Source organism: Engystomops pustulosus, chromosome 6, assembly GCF_040894005.1.
Source record: "Engystomops pustulosus chromosome 6, aEngPut4.maternal, whole genome shotgun sequence".
Taxonomy (NCBI): Eukaryota; Metazoa; Chordata; class Amphibia; order Anura; family Leptodactylidae; genus Engystomops; species Engystomops pustulosus.
In genome coordinates this window covers 36596565-36609577 of record NC_092416.1, presented here as the reverse complement: position 1 = coordinate 36609577, position 13013 = coordinate 36596565, and the positions used below count along the sequence as shown (strand labels likewise).

Below are 13013 nucleotides of genomic sequence, written 5' to 3'. Positions count from 1 at the left end.
TCGCTATCTTTATACCAGTGAAGCTGCAGTATGAAATAAGTGCCTTACGGCTGCACTCATCATGGAGTCATTAGGGACCGACATGAATGATGACATCAGCCCAGCTGTTATGAGTGGTGCCAAGAACACAAAGTTACTAGATTTGCTTCCTCGCCGCTGATTCCATTAAACACGGTAGGGTAAGGGGCATGTTACAGCACGACTTTAAGGTTTTTGCGTAGAAACAAAGTTGTCCGAGTTGTTTTCAAGCTGATACTGAGTAATGACATATCATCTGATCGCTGCATGATTCTGAGACTTGCATGCCCCAGGATGAGGGGAAGGGTGTTTACAGTATAAAGCGTACTCCAGTAATCACAAGAGGGTGACAAACTGGCTCCTCATAGTAGCAGTGTTATGTGCTCAACAATACTTAAAGGGGTACACACGTATTTTAGCAAATAGCTACTGGTAAATACTGAAGAGCCCCATCTTGCACCGCATCCTTTGGTGTAATATGGAAGAGTAAGATCATATATCCAGTTAGAAGGACAGGCATAGGTAGTAGAGACCTGGGCAACATCGGAATGAAACAAGACTGAATCAGCGAGGTTACAGATTACACAGAGTTCTATGAAGCCAGGAGGGGGAGCAGTGAGTCACAGCGGCTAGGTCACAGTGGCTTAGTGGTTAGCATTACAGCCTTGCTGTGATGGCACCTGGGTTTAAGTCCCAGGGCCAACATCTGCAAAGAGTTTGTATGTTCTCTCCAGGTTTGTGTGGGTTTCCACCGGTTTCCTCCCACACTCCAAAACATACTGGTAGGTTGATTAGATTGTGAGCCCCATTGGGGACAGGGACTGATTTGGCAAACTCTGTGCAGCGCTGCGTAATCTGTAGGCACTATATAAATAAAGGAATTATTTTCATTTTTATTATCTCCTCCCTTCAACTTTGAGGCAACAGCAAACTCACGGACAGAAACTGAAACAACGAAAGCTGCGCAAAAATAAAGAAACAAGTTACAAAATGACTAGAAACAGCGATACTGCTCATATACACAAACTAAACTTTTGATTTTAGGAAAGTTTGTTAAAAGTTGATGGGCCCAGTTAAATTGTTAACTGGCTTTGTCAGAAAAAAGATATTAGCTCTAAAATTATCATCATCTTTCAGAATTATTTTAATGAATTATTTTGTATTTATCATTTAAAGGATTAATGTCACACGCATGAATGATACAGGACAAGAAAAGTCCCTACTTTACCCACTGGAGACGTTCCAGAGCTGAGATGTTTACACATGCCAATGCACAGAACTCAGATCTATCCTAGGAGGAACTGCCCATATAAAAATAACAGGCTCCTTCCTACCACATCAGGTTATTTTTTAACACCCATGGGTATTAGACCTGCCAATGCATGTGCGTCACCTCGAATAAGAACACTGAAAATTTCCAAGAACAAATCACCACCAAGCAACAGGCCTGACAGCATCAACTCCCATAGCTCCGGGAACACAATATGCCAGAAGCCTGCAATCTACGGATACAATGCAAACTATTCCAAATTAGTGCTGCTAACTAACATTCACTTCACTGCAGCCCTCAGAATAAATATACTGCTGACCTTGCACAAGTAAATCACATGGACGCCAGATATTTGGCGTAATACCCAGCCCATAAATTCACCAGCAACTAGTGACATCATTGACATCATGGAATCCAATGCTTACTAGGAAATTATGAACCTCTAGAGGGTAAATGTTCCTTAATTAATACAACAAATTTTGCTAAATAGTCTGTATGACATAGAATTTCTTATGGATGCAGATAAAAATTTTTTTTTTTTTTTTTTTTAAAAAGCATCTGTAGATTCTAGAGAAAACAATATGTGGGATCATTCTGCCTCCCGAAACTAAAAATGAATCAATAGGAAAACAGCTGGATAGTGAAACTACTTCTATTTACCCAAAAAGGTGTAAAAAAAACTTGACAGCACACTCCCTAATCTCAGGGAGGGTAGCAGTAAATTGTCCTGGTCCATAAGGGGCATGGATTATGAAGACCCAACTCCTCAAAAGCAATGGGTCCATCTGGTTTAGGGATGAAAGTTGGAAACTTGTGGGGTTATGGCCAGAACATATGGCCAGCATATCCCAACACCACTTCAAATCCCTTTAACAACCTGGAGTTTAAGCCCCGGTCACCTTTTTCTTTCTTTACTGTTAAGGACTTTTTGGAGGACTTTTTCCAAGGCTGGATGCTCTTCAACTAAGATTTCCAGTAGGATCACATCTTCTTTTCTTATGTCAAAGGGAACCTGTCATCAGGTTTTTATCCAGAAACATAATATCAGGTTAAAAACTTCTCTAACGCAGACGAGAAGAAAATGACATTTGAATTCTACCTGGTTCAATGCAAAATATGTAACCTAGTCATGGTGTTAGTTTATCGTCCAGGTCCAGGTCCTAAAGTCCCTCCTTGCATCTCCCACTAACCTCTTCCCTTCTTTTCATATAGTTGCCCAGCACTGAATTTGTGGGAGGAAACTTATAATGGCCGTGCATGCATTCAGTTTAAAGGGGTTGTCCTCTTTCAGCAAATAATCTAGCAGCAAATAATAGATCACTGCTTGCTGTCATTCAAGAGGAGGTCCCATCGTTTCAACAGGAAGCTTCAGTGTTTACTTCCTGTGGATAGAAATCTGTCCCCGGTCATGTGATGTCACACAGGAGCGTTACACGGCTTGTTACAGTATTCAGAGCTGTGTAATATAACGAGCCATGCACCTGTGTGACATCACATGATCTGGGAAAGATTTCTATCCACAGGAAGTAAACACTGAAGCTTCCTGTTGAAACAATGAAACCTCCTCTTGAAGACAGCAAGCAGAGATCTAGAAAACGGTGAGGAATTGATGCAGAAAGTATATTAGGAGGTTACGTGCCTTGCCACTAAAAGTTATGTCATGGATATGGCGGTGAGCAACATATGTCTGTGGGTGATGAAGGTTGTCATGTCCTCCCGGAGCATTAATAAGTGCGACCACGGTGAGCGGTCAGATTCCAGCCGTCGTTCCTTCTAATGAAATGGACCCTCCCTTCTGTCACAACATTTGATTATCATGTCAAGTCCCATGTAAACACTGCCAGCCCGGTGGTTAAGAAAGTACACAGAAGTTGAAGCATATGGAGAAAACACTCAGTTCAGCTGACCGAGCCTCTGTTGAAAGAAGGAATAGTTCATTAGCGGTTAGTGCACAGCGCAAGCAATATCCTGAGTGAAGTCCAAGTGTAGACAGCTTAGAAACACCATTGGACGAGCGTGCGGATTATATGCCAACGCTGCTACTTTAATCCAGAACATGAAGTTACTAACAAACACCATTACACACAATTTTAAAATGAAAACCAGCAAGGCCGGGGTGTTCCAGAATGGTTGTTGCTTCCATGTGAAACAAGGACATTTTATTAGCGATGATGAAACTAAGCAAGTTTTACTTTACATCCTGAACTTTCCCTGAGCCAATAACTAAAAAAATGAGGAATGTAACAGGACTTTTTATGAAAAAACTTCAATAAAAGCAACGGCCCGTAGGGTTTCCCCCGATAGGACTTGGTTAAGAATGACCATGGAATTTTGCAACTAACTGGTGCCTGGGATGAAATGGTGGGACTTTGCCTGAGGTGAGGTCATGTGCGGTGTCACCTCAGTTTTTTATTTCTTTGTGTTTAATGATATGTATATGTGTGTTTTATTTTCCTATAGCCCCTCCCCGAATACTATGAAACAGCAGCAAAGTTTGCCTCAATGTGCTGCTAAATGTCCAGACATTAGGATCAACTGGTTGGAACTTTCTTTTTGTTTTTCAAAACTAAGCTAACTGGAGCCTAACAATTGACACCGATACCTCCTCCCCGCCCGTCCCCTTCCACAAACCCTCCAAACTCTTTTGACCTAATGTTGGCTTTGTTAACCCTAATTCAGGATTCTGTTTTAAAGGAAACTTACCAGGAGAAATCTACTAACAGAACTAGATCTGTTGGTAAATTCCTCCTGCCTGCCTCTGCCCTAATCTGTAATTTAATAACCCTGGAACCTAACGTAGCTTGTAAAAAACTTTTTAGTAATATGTAAATTTACTCCAAAGGCTACTGGGGTGTGTACTAGCCTGGCCATGCACTTGGAGCTAAGGTTATTCCACACCTCAGTTAATTTACATATTACAAAAATAACATTTTTTAACAAGTTAGTTTAGGTTCCAGGATTATTACATTACAGATTAGAGCAGGAGGGAGGAATCTACTATCTGCTATGTGATCTACTTCAGATAGCAGATACCTCATGGTAGTTTTTTTTTTTAGTATTCATAATTTAAAGAAAACCTGTTTATAAAAAACTGTAACAAAATTCTTAATTTTAAGGAATTCCCTTACAAAACCACACATGATAGTAGTCACCGACTAGATGCTTCCTCTATTTCAAGATAAGGTATTTAGGAGCTGCCAGGTCAACAGCTCCTGAAACCACATTAGCGAATAGTAAATCAGGGGCACATACTGTATATACAGCAGTAGATATTGGACTTCATGCTACCTTAACCCCTTCACAACTGTCATCATACGGCCATAGACAACCTGTTTTTCACATGCCTGGTTCAGGGATGAACCTAAAATCTCCGCTGCGGGAGGCGAGCCATCTCTACTTATACCTTCTCCAGTATACAGGACATATTTAAACTGAACTAAACCTCATTGTAAGTCATTCAATGCTAAAAAGTTCAGAAAAAAGCAGATACAGTTCAAATCAATAAATTGAAATCATCTGAACAGGACCCGTCCCCCTCCCTCCTTCCAGTTGTAATCTTTTGGCTCCAGACTAAGGCCAATGGGATAAGAGAATTACAGCAGCGGAATACTTTGTAACACTCCCTTGTTCTATCACGAATAGGATACGTTGTTGCGAACCTGTAAAAGAAATTGGAGAGGAGTTGAGCCGTTCCAGGAGCCTTTCCTCCTCCACTTTGTACTGGAGGATGCCGGATCCCAAGTTACAGTATAAGATAAACATATATAACCAGCCGAAGAAAGAAATAAAAGATCAAGTTTGTAGCAACTGGCAGGAACTGCTCCGAAAGAAAAGGAAATTGTTCCTTCACTTTGACAGCTGTTGATGTAGTGCACACGTGGGAAAGGTAGTGATTTCATGATAGATCTGTTCTTTGTCACTGGAAGCAGACGTACACAGGCAATGTAAATGGGCCAAGACGTGCTACTTAACCCCTTCCCTCCACCCACAGGCCGTAAGCCCCATTGTTGTGCATGGCCGCAGTAACCTAAGCTTTAGTTGCACATTTCACACCTATAGACGTATGGAGAAAGGGATTCGGACTTCATTCTTGGCATTTTGGGGTTTACTGCATGTATAGAAGTAAATTTCTGTTCCAGATGTCGATCGGCCGCGCCGCCGTGCCAGAAAGTGACTCAACATTCAACAAAACCGCGGTGCCCATATTTACTCTATGGAGCTTAAGCTGGCAATTTGTGGGAAATGCCATTCACGTTGCAATTAAATTACCTTTAACGAATCATGCCACACTTAAAAAGCAATTACAGTGCGTTTTTATAGGCAAACTTTTTCATCCTTGAAGCACCCGCTAGACCCCGGTAGGTTTATCACATGTAACGTATGGCAATTACAGAAAATAGAATTTACAATGACATTTACACACACGCACTTCATTACAGATGGAATCAATTTGCCATCCATCACAGAATCCATAATGTGAGAATACAGACAGCTAGTCGATGAAAACGTCCCGTCTCTATCGACGGACAATATTTTCAGACGTAGACTTCGCATTTCATGACGTTGCGCTTCGCCGCTGTGATTGGCTGGCTGGATGTGGCAGACGGAGCTGAATAGGATAACAATTTGCATGTAAGGTAAAAAGCTCCTGCATATTTTCCTTGCTAGAAATACAGAAGCAATAACTAAAATGGAATTTTGTGGGTAGCTCGAAAATCTAAACCGCTCTCCATAAAGTCAGTGCATAGGAAACTCGGATTTCCTGTAGTGAAATAAATGGATTGAAGATATTTGTGTCAATTTGGAAAATATTAACTTTATTTTCAGAGAGAGGGACATTGGTTATATATAGACATTTTTTGGATGTGTTTTCCCAGGGTAACTACACCCATTTCATTCGAGACTTGTAGAAGCAGCCAGGTACAGCTCTGTCTGAGAGCAGTGGGAAAAGATGAGATCTATCAGATAGAGTTCTACATGTTTCGGAGCGGGATTCTAGAATAAAATCCAGACAGGACTCCAAGGAGAGATGATGAGTCCTGATTACCACACCCACACACAGTGATTGACAGTTTGAGATCTGATTACCCCGCCCACACAAAGTGATTGACAGTGAGAGTACTGATTACCCCACCCACACACAGTGATTGACAGTGAGAGTCCTTATTACCCCGCCCACACAAAGTGATTGATAGTGAGAGTACCGACTACCCCACCCACACAGTGATTGACAGTGAGAGTACTGATTACCCCACCCACACACAGTGATTGACAGTGAGTCATTATTACCCCGCCCACACAAAGTGATTGATAGTGAGAGTACCGACTATCCCGCCCACACACAGTGATTGACAGTGAGAGTACTGATTACCCCGCCCACACACAGTGATTGACAGTTTCAGTCCTGATTACCCCACCCACTCATAGCAATTGACAGTGAAAGTCCTGATTACCCCAGATTCTGATTACAGATGAGGTTTAAATGCCTTAAAGTTACCAGAAAATCCCATTAATAATGGACAATGAGCTATTTCTACCGAATAACTTATCTTGGCTCTATCCATCCTATCAGCTCCTCTCTAACATGTAAGAATACACTGTACTACACTCCCTATCATCTTCCTATGATAAAGAACTAGGTTGGTACAAAATGGGAACATTTTTAGATTTATTGCAAAGCAAAAAAAAAAAAAAAAAAGGATTGCAATTTGTGGTTTGTGAATAGTCCCCACTGTAAATGTTTCCAATTTTAATTATCCGGATAAAACTTTTATCTCTACAGTAAGCAGTTGCCATACCAACCATTCCCGTAATTTCTTTAATGGCTTGCACTACTGAGGTATTTCCCTGTTGTTCCTTAAGATATCGCACACTACATCTAACGACTTGTAACACATCTATATGAAAGCACTGGCCACAGTGGAAAAAAAAATGAAATAAAAACACCATACAAGATCATTTGAAGCAAAGATGTAACAATTTTCTTGTCCATCTTCCTTCCTCCATAATATGGTGAATGGGGAGGCCTACATGGAGTGGTGTAAAGAGCATCATACTTCTTTCAATGATAATACATTTTTAGAATATAGTATAAGGTTGCAGAATTTTAAAAATACTAAAAATATATTCATTTTCTTTTTTTAATATATTATTTTTCTTTGTCAAAATGCAAATTTAATAGGTGTAAAGGGGTTGTATCAAGTTTTCACACTGATCAGTGAGGATATCCTAACCTTCCTGGTGTCCTAGATTTCTATTCAATTCTATTGCAGTGTCAAAAGCTGCTGAGCACTGTGCTCAGTTATCTCCAGCACTAGTATGTATTGTCTATGTGAGCACTGGAGATACCTGAGCGCTGTGCTCAGCAATTTCCAACATTGCCAGAATAGAGTGGAAGGATGTTTACTTGACCTGTAACTCCACCCATAAGTAAAAACTGGAACCCGTTAAATAGTTTTGCTGTGGGTCCTGTAATCAGATTACTATTGGGTCAATCATTTTAAAAATTAAAACAGATTTCAAAAACAAAACAAAAAAAAATTGTTAAAAAGAAGTGAAATTGAAAAATCCATGTAGTGGCAGACCTCCTATTATCACTGTCGGTCTCAGGACTGTCCTTATTGCACAATTACAGTAGCACAGGTCAATTTGGGAATAGTCGGGAATCTCCAGTGGAAGAAAGATGTGCTGATCATTTAAGGTCAAGCACAGAAGAAAATCCCAGTTTTCCAGCACTGAAGCGCAGGAAGCAAATGTTAAAACAATTAAGCCGGAATGAATTAGTCAGGTAGGGAGCAACGTCATTAGGACTTCCTGGATCTCTGCGATGAAGCATAATCATGGTAGAAAACAAACACCACGGTGTTCAGGGGGCTCCCAGACGTGGAAAATGACATTTTTATTCTTGGCGTGGAGTTATGTAGTATATCTTGGGACAGAACCAAAAAGAAAAGGAAAAGTTTCCATCTCGGCTTGTGCAATAAACAGCAATGGAGAAATGAAATGAAGATAAAATTGCGTCAATGCGAGGCTCCTATTCTAAGGTCCAGTTCACATTTGTATTACTGGGTCTCTATCCAATTTTACAGTGTTAGGCGAAAGTAGCATAATAAAGCCAATTTGGGGTACTTAAAATTGATTATGCCCCAACATCCTGAAATTCATTACAAACAGAAGCCTTAAAGGGGTTGTACCAACTTTGCCCTCAAAGGATAGGGGATAACAATCTGATTGTTGGGGCTCCAATCCATTATGAGGATATGACCCTCAGCAATCTGGATAATGGGGGTCCTGTTCTTAATGATGGGTGGAGAGGTAGGACATGCATGCAGGAGCGTAGGGAATGGTCAGTTATCTCTGGAGATAGATAAGCGCTATGCTTGGCAATTTCCAACACTCCCATACAATCCATGTACAATACCATACAATGAATGGTATAATTGACCTGTTGCTCCACCCATTAGCAAGAACTGGTCCCAATCTTGTGATCAGTCGGGCCCTCACCGATTAGCTTGTTATCCACTACCCCCTTTAAATTTTACGGATATTATGGATTCTGGTGGTTCAATTATCATCAATTAAAGGGCCATATAATGCCTTTACACTTATATATGTAACTAGCTGCTACAAGGATATCAATTGGAGGGGTGTTTGGAGGATTGATATCCCTGTAGCAGCTAGTTACAAATATACACATGGTGGAATTATCCTGAAAATCCACTTTGAAGTGATGTGAAAATTAGTTGTGTAAAGTCTCAAAGGCGGAGTTTAGCACTGAAGTCCTGTTCTATGACTTCAGCGCTAAACTCCGCCTTTGTGACTTTACACAATTAATTTGCACATCACTTCAAAGTGGATTTTCAGGATAATTCCACCATGCGGAGTCAGAACAGTGATCTGGAAGGTTTAAGTCTGTCTGATAAGGTCCTGGTAGTGACTTATTTGTAGGAAATATGTGTTGGACAGGATATGTGTATGGAGGTTCCTCAACTTCCCTCTGATAGCAGATGTCAAAATAGTATTGGGCTCTTTGGCTTCCACATGCTGATCCTTTCATTCAAGATAAGATAAAACACCTTCCCAATGACGATACATGCTCAGTCGATATGTTCTAGTCTCCGATTTGTAAACCTATATGGTGATTCGCTTTCTTAGACCGTGTGACATTGACTGTAATTATTTCTTAGCGTTAGATATGACGATTATCGGTTTATTATGTTATATGTGAGCCTTGGATTCCTATCTTTGTTTCATAGAGAGCAGGGTAACATCCAGCCCCCCTCTGGTATACAATGGTTATATATAGGGTGGCAGATGTACTGCATTAAAAGTCACTACATTCTAGAAGCATCACATTACAGTCACAGCCAATGAGAGGCCGGGGCCGGCCTGGCAAATTCTTGGGATTAAAATGTGTGAAATGTTAAATATCTATGTATTAAATGTACAGCCATGTACCAAGAAGAACATATGGACAATCTAACACCAAGGGAGAATCCCCATTTTCTTCAAGTAATTGACCTTTACAATAATGGTAGATATACAATATACATAATACACATTAAACATATGAATAAATAATAATGACTGGAATGGACTTACCAAAAATCTCCCCATTTTTGGCATATTCTGTCACAAGATAAAGCATGTTTTTGGTTTCCATAACCTTAAAAAGCAAATGAAAACATTTAGATATATAATAAAAAATGCAATAAAGTGGTATAAAAGGTTAGAATGGAACATCGGTTTTGTCTCATGTGCTACATATCAGGACAAACTGTCTTCATTGGGGGCACCGGCTTAGGTATCCCATCTAAAAGCCAAACTAGAGAGTCCTCCTACAGTCATTGATAGGTTAATGGAGGGGGCATGACCTATGGGACCCATACCAATCCGGATAATGAATACAAATAAGTAAGGTTTATTGCAATTCTACTTTGCAGTCATAAAAACAAAAAACTGTGCACCCTTTTTTTTCAGGACACCTACCATCATAAGAAGAAAAAATATCCCATATATAGGACAAACTCCTTATAAGGAAACTGTGACCTGTTTTTATACCACTAAATCACTACCCCCCCTCAGATAGGGTAGAATCCCCCTTCATATATTATATCTCACTTGTTTATCAATTAAAAAAAAAAAATCACATCATATGCAAATGAGCTGAGGACAGTCACTTTTTGCCTTAGCCGAGTCACTTTTAGTGGGGAGCATCATTTCAGGTGCCCCTGTCTTGGGCTTCGTGGTACCTAGGACCATGCTTTTGGTATCATATTGAAGATAAGAGTCTTTCAAATTGCATTAGGCTGTGTAGTAGGAGCTACAGAATGAGAGATACAGGCAGTTAAATACTTAGTTGGGAATGTGATCTGCAGATTAAGATACAGTTTCAGCCTTTGTATTTAACTACCAATATATCTCCACTTCTGAAATATAAGATTCTTCTCTTTAATATGACACCAGTAGCAAGTTTCTAGGTGCTACTGAACCAAAAGATAGGGATGTCTAAAATACCCTTAAACTGCAGGCTCGAAACTTGACTCATCTCAGTCAAAAAAGTGACTCTTCTCTGACCTTAGAGGATTTTTTTTTCTTTTTATAGGTAAACAGGCGAGATTTCACATGAAAGAGGGAATTGTTGAAAGAATGTTGCATCAGGGACTAGTAGTTCAGTGGGGCAAAACATCTTGTCAGAAATGACTCAAAAAATTGTATATTTTATAAGAATAATCCTGTAATATACATGACCCATTACATCTAAAAAGTAAAATAAAAAAGGGCTTAAAAAATTATATAAATTATTATAAAATTATTATATACTATATAAAATTCATCAGTTTTGTCAATCTGTAATAGTTGAAAGGTCTGGTCTGGTGATTTGGATCAATAGCTTTACTAAAAATTCACTATACGTTAATATTATTTCTAATACAGGTCAAAAAAGTTTAGTATTATTGTGATAATATTAGAAATACTAGAAGGCACCTAGTTGGAAACTTATCCAGATGACTCTCTCGTCCTGGAGGACTTGGAATATCCACATAACATGTTAACATCCCATTGATTTCAATGCAATTCTTCAGCCCTCCTGCAGGGGCGCTGCAGGAGAATTTTTATCATTACTTACGGTACATGTTTTCTATTCTATTCTCACCTGGTAAAGCTTGATAATGTGGGGATGATCCAGCATCTTCATTATTTGTACTTCTCTGTAGATTTTTTCCAAGTTTACAGCATCCAGCTGAGACTTGTCAATAATCTTTATTGCCACCTGCAGATTGGACAGAACACTGTGTGTTAGCCGTTTGACGGGATTGAAGCTTTATTTAATTCTAGCAGCATTACAAATCATTGCGCCTGCAAATGACACACGAAAATGGATAATTTCTTTCACGTGCACAAGACATTGCGACCATTGACATATAGAATAGAATTTGTCGATAGCAATTATCAAGCAGACTGACTGCCACCTCTGCCTAGTATGCCCCAACTCTCATAAAAACTTCTGGCTGCAATAATTTTAATCAGAATTATAAATGGCAAATTAATGGTGGGAACCGATTACACCCCTAGTGGATTATAATAGAGGCGGTTTGGGCGTTAGCATGAGGCCCAAGCCTTCTAGGGGGCCCATGGCCTCCCAAACCACCCACCAAAATTTATACTGAGAAGGACCTTCATCCATGAAATCTTCTTCCAATTTTTTCTGCTCTCAATACACATGTAGACAAGAGCCATTTCAGGACCTTTGAAGGTCCTCCAAAAGGTCCAAACACCGAAGATTGAAAGCAGACAGAAGGGACACGCGATCGGATTGTGGCGCATCGGCGCTGGCATGCACGTGACGGAAATCGGGGGCGTGGCCGAACGAAAACCCGACGAATTCGGAAAAACCGCCGCATTTAAAAAAAAAAAGTGTCGCGAGACTTGCACTTACCTTCACCAGGAATAGGCCGGTGAACTTGAGTGCATTTCGGCGGGCCTCGGGGAACTTCAGCGCAGCAGCGCCACCTGGTGGGCGTCGGAGGAACTACCTTAGTGAATCCCGGCCGGACTAGAATCCACCGCAGAGAACACGCCGCTGGATCGCGAATGTACCGGGTAAGTAAATCTGCCCCGTTCTCTATTCCCCAAGGAGCTTAAAGGGAACCGGTCATCAGAAAACAACAAAATTAACCATTGCCAGTATGTTGTAAACCAGATTAACACATGTTACTCATGTTTCTATCATGGCTCAATGTGATGGCATCATTCAGAAAACCAATCTTGAAGTGATATGAAAATTGGTTGTATTAAGTCATGGAGGCGGAGAGGTCAGCACTGAAGTCAAGCTCTCCTCACTTCAGAGTGAAGGAGATGTGGTTAGTGATGTGTCTGGATGCAGGACCATCAATTACAGTAAAGAAAGCATTCGGATGTGAGGAGAGCTTGACTTCAATGTTAAACTCTCCGCCTCTGTGACTTTATACAACTAAATTACATGTCACTTCAAAGTAGATTTTCTGGACAATGCCCCAATCTGCGCCATTGAAATTGACATGATCTAGAAGGTGTTCAGCAGCTTGATGACATACTGCTAGTGGTTTATTAGGTCAATTTCTGCTGACAGGTTCCCTTTAATTCTAGTACCATATATAGGAAGTAAATCTCAGACTTTCAGGGGTGACATCAGCTGCACATCAGCCTCTATATATTAAAATTACTGCCTCATCTTGCTATATGT

General features: G+C 40.3%; 1 protein-coding gene across 1 annotated transcript in view; it reads right to left on the bottom strand.

The window, feature by feature from the left end:
• Positions 1–13013, bottom strand: part of SIK2 (salt inducible kinase 2) — a 109001-nt gene that overhangs the window by 58305 nt on the left and 37683 nt on the right. The window contains exons 2-3 of the mRNA XM_072155741.1: positions 11445–11561; positions 9890–9953 (exon numbers count right to left, since the gene is read on the bottom strand). Coding sequence (XP_072011842.1) covers positions 9890–9953; positions 11445–11561 — 181 coding nt within the window. The remainder of the gene's footprint in view (positions 1–9889; positions 9954–11444; positions 11562–13013) is intronic.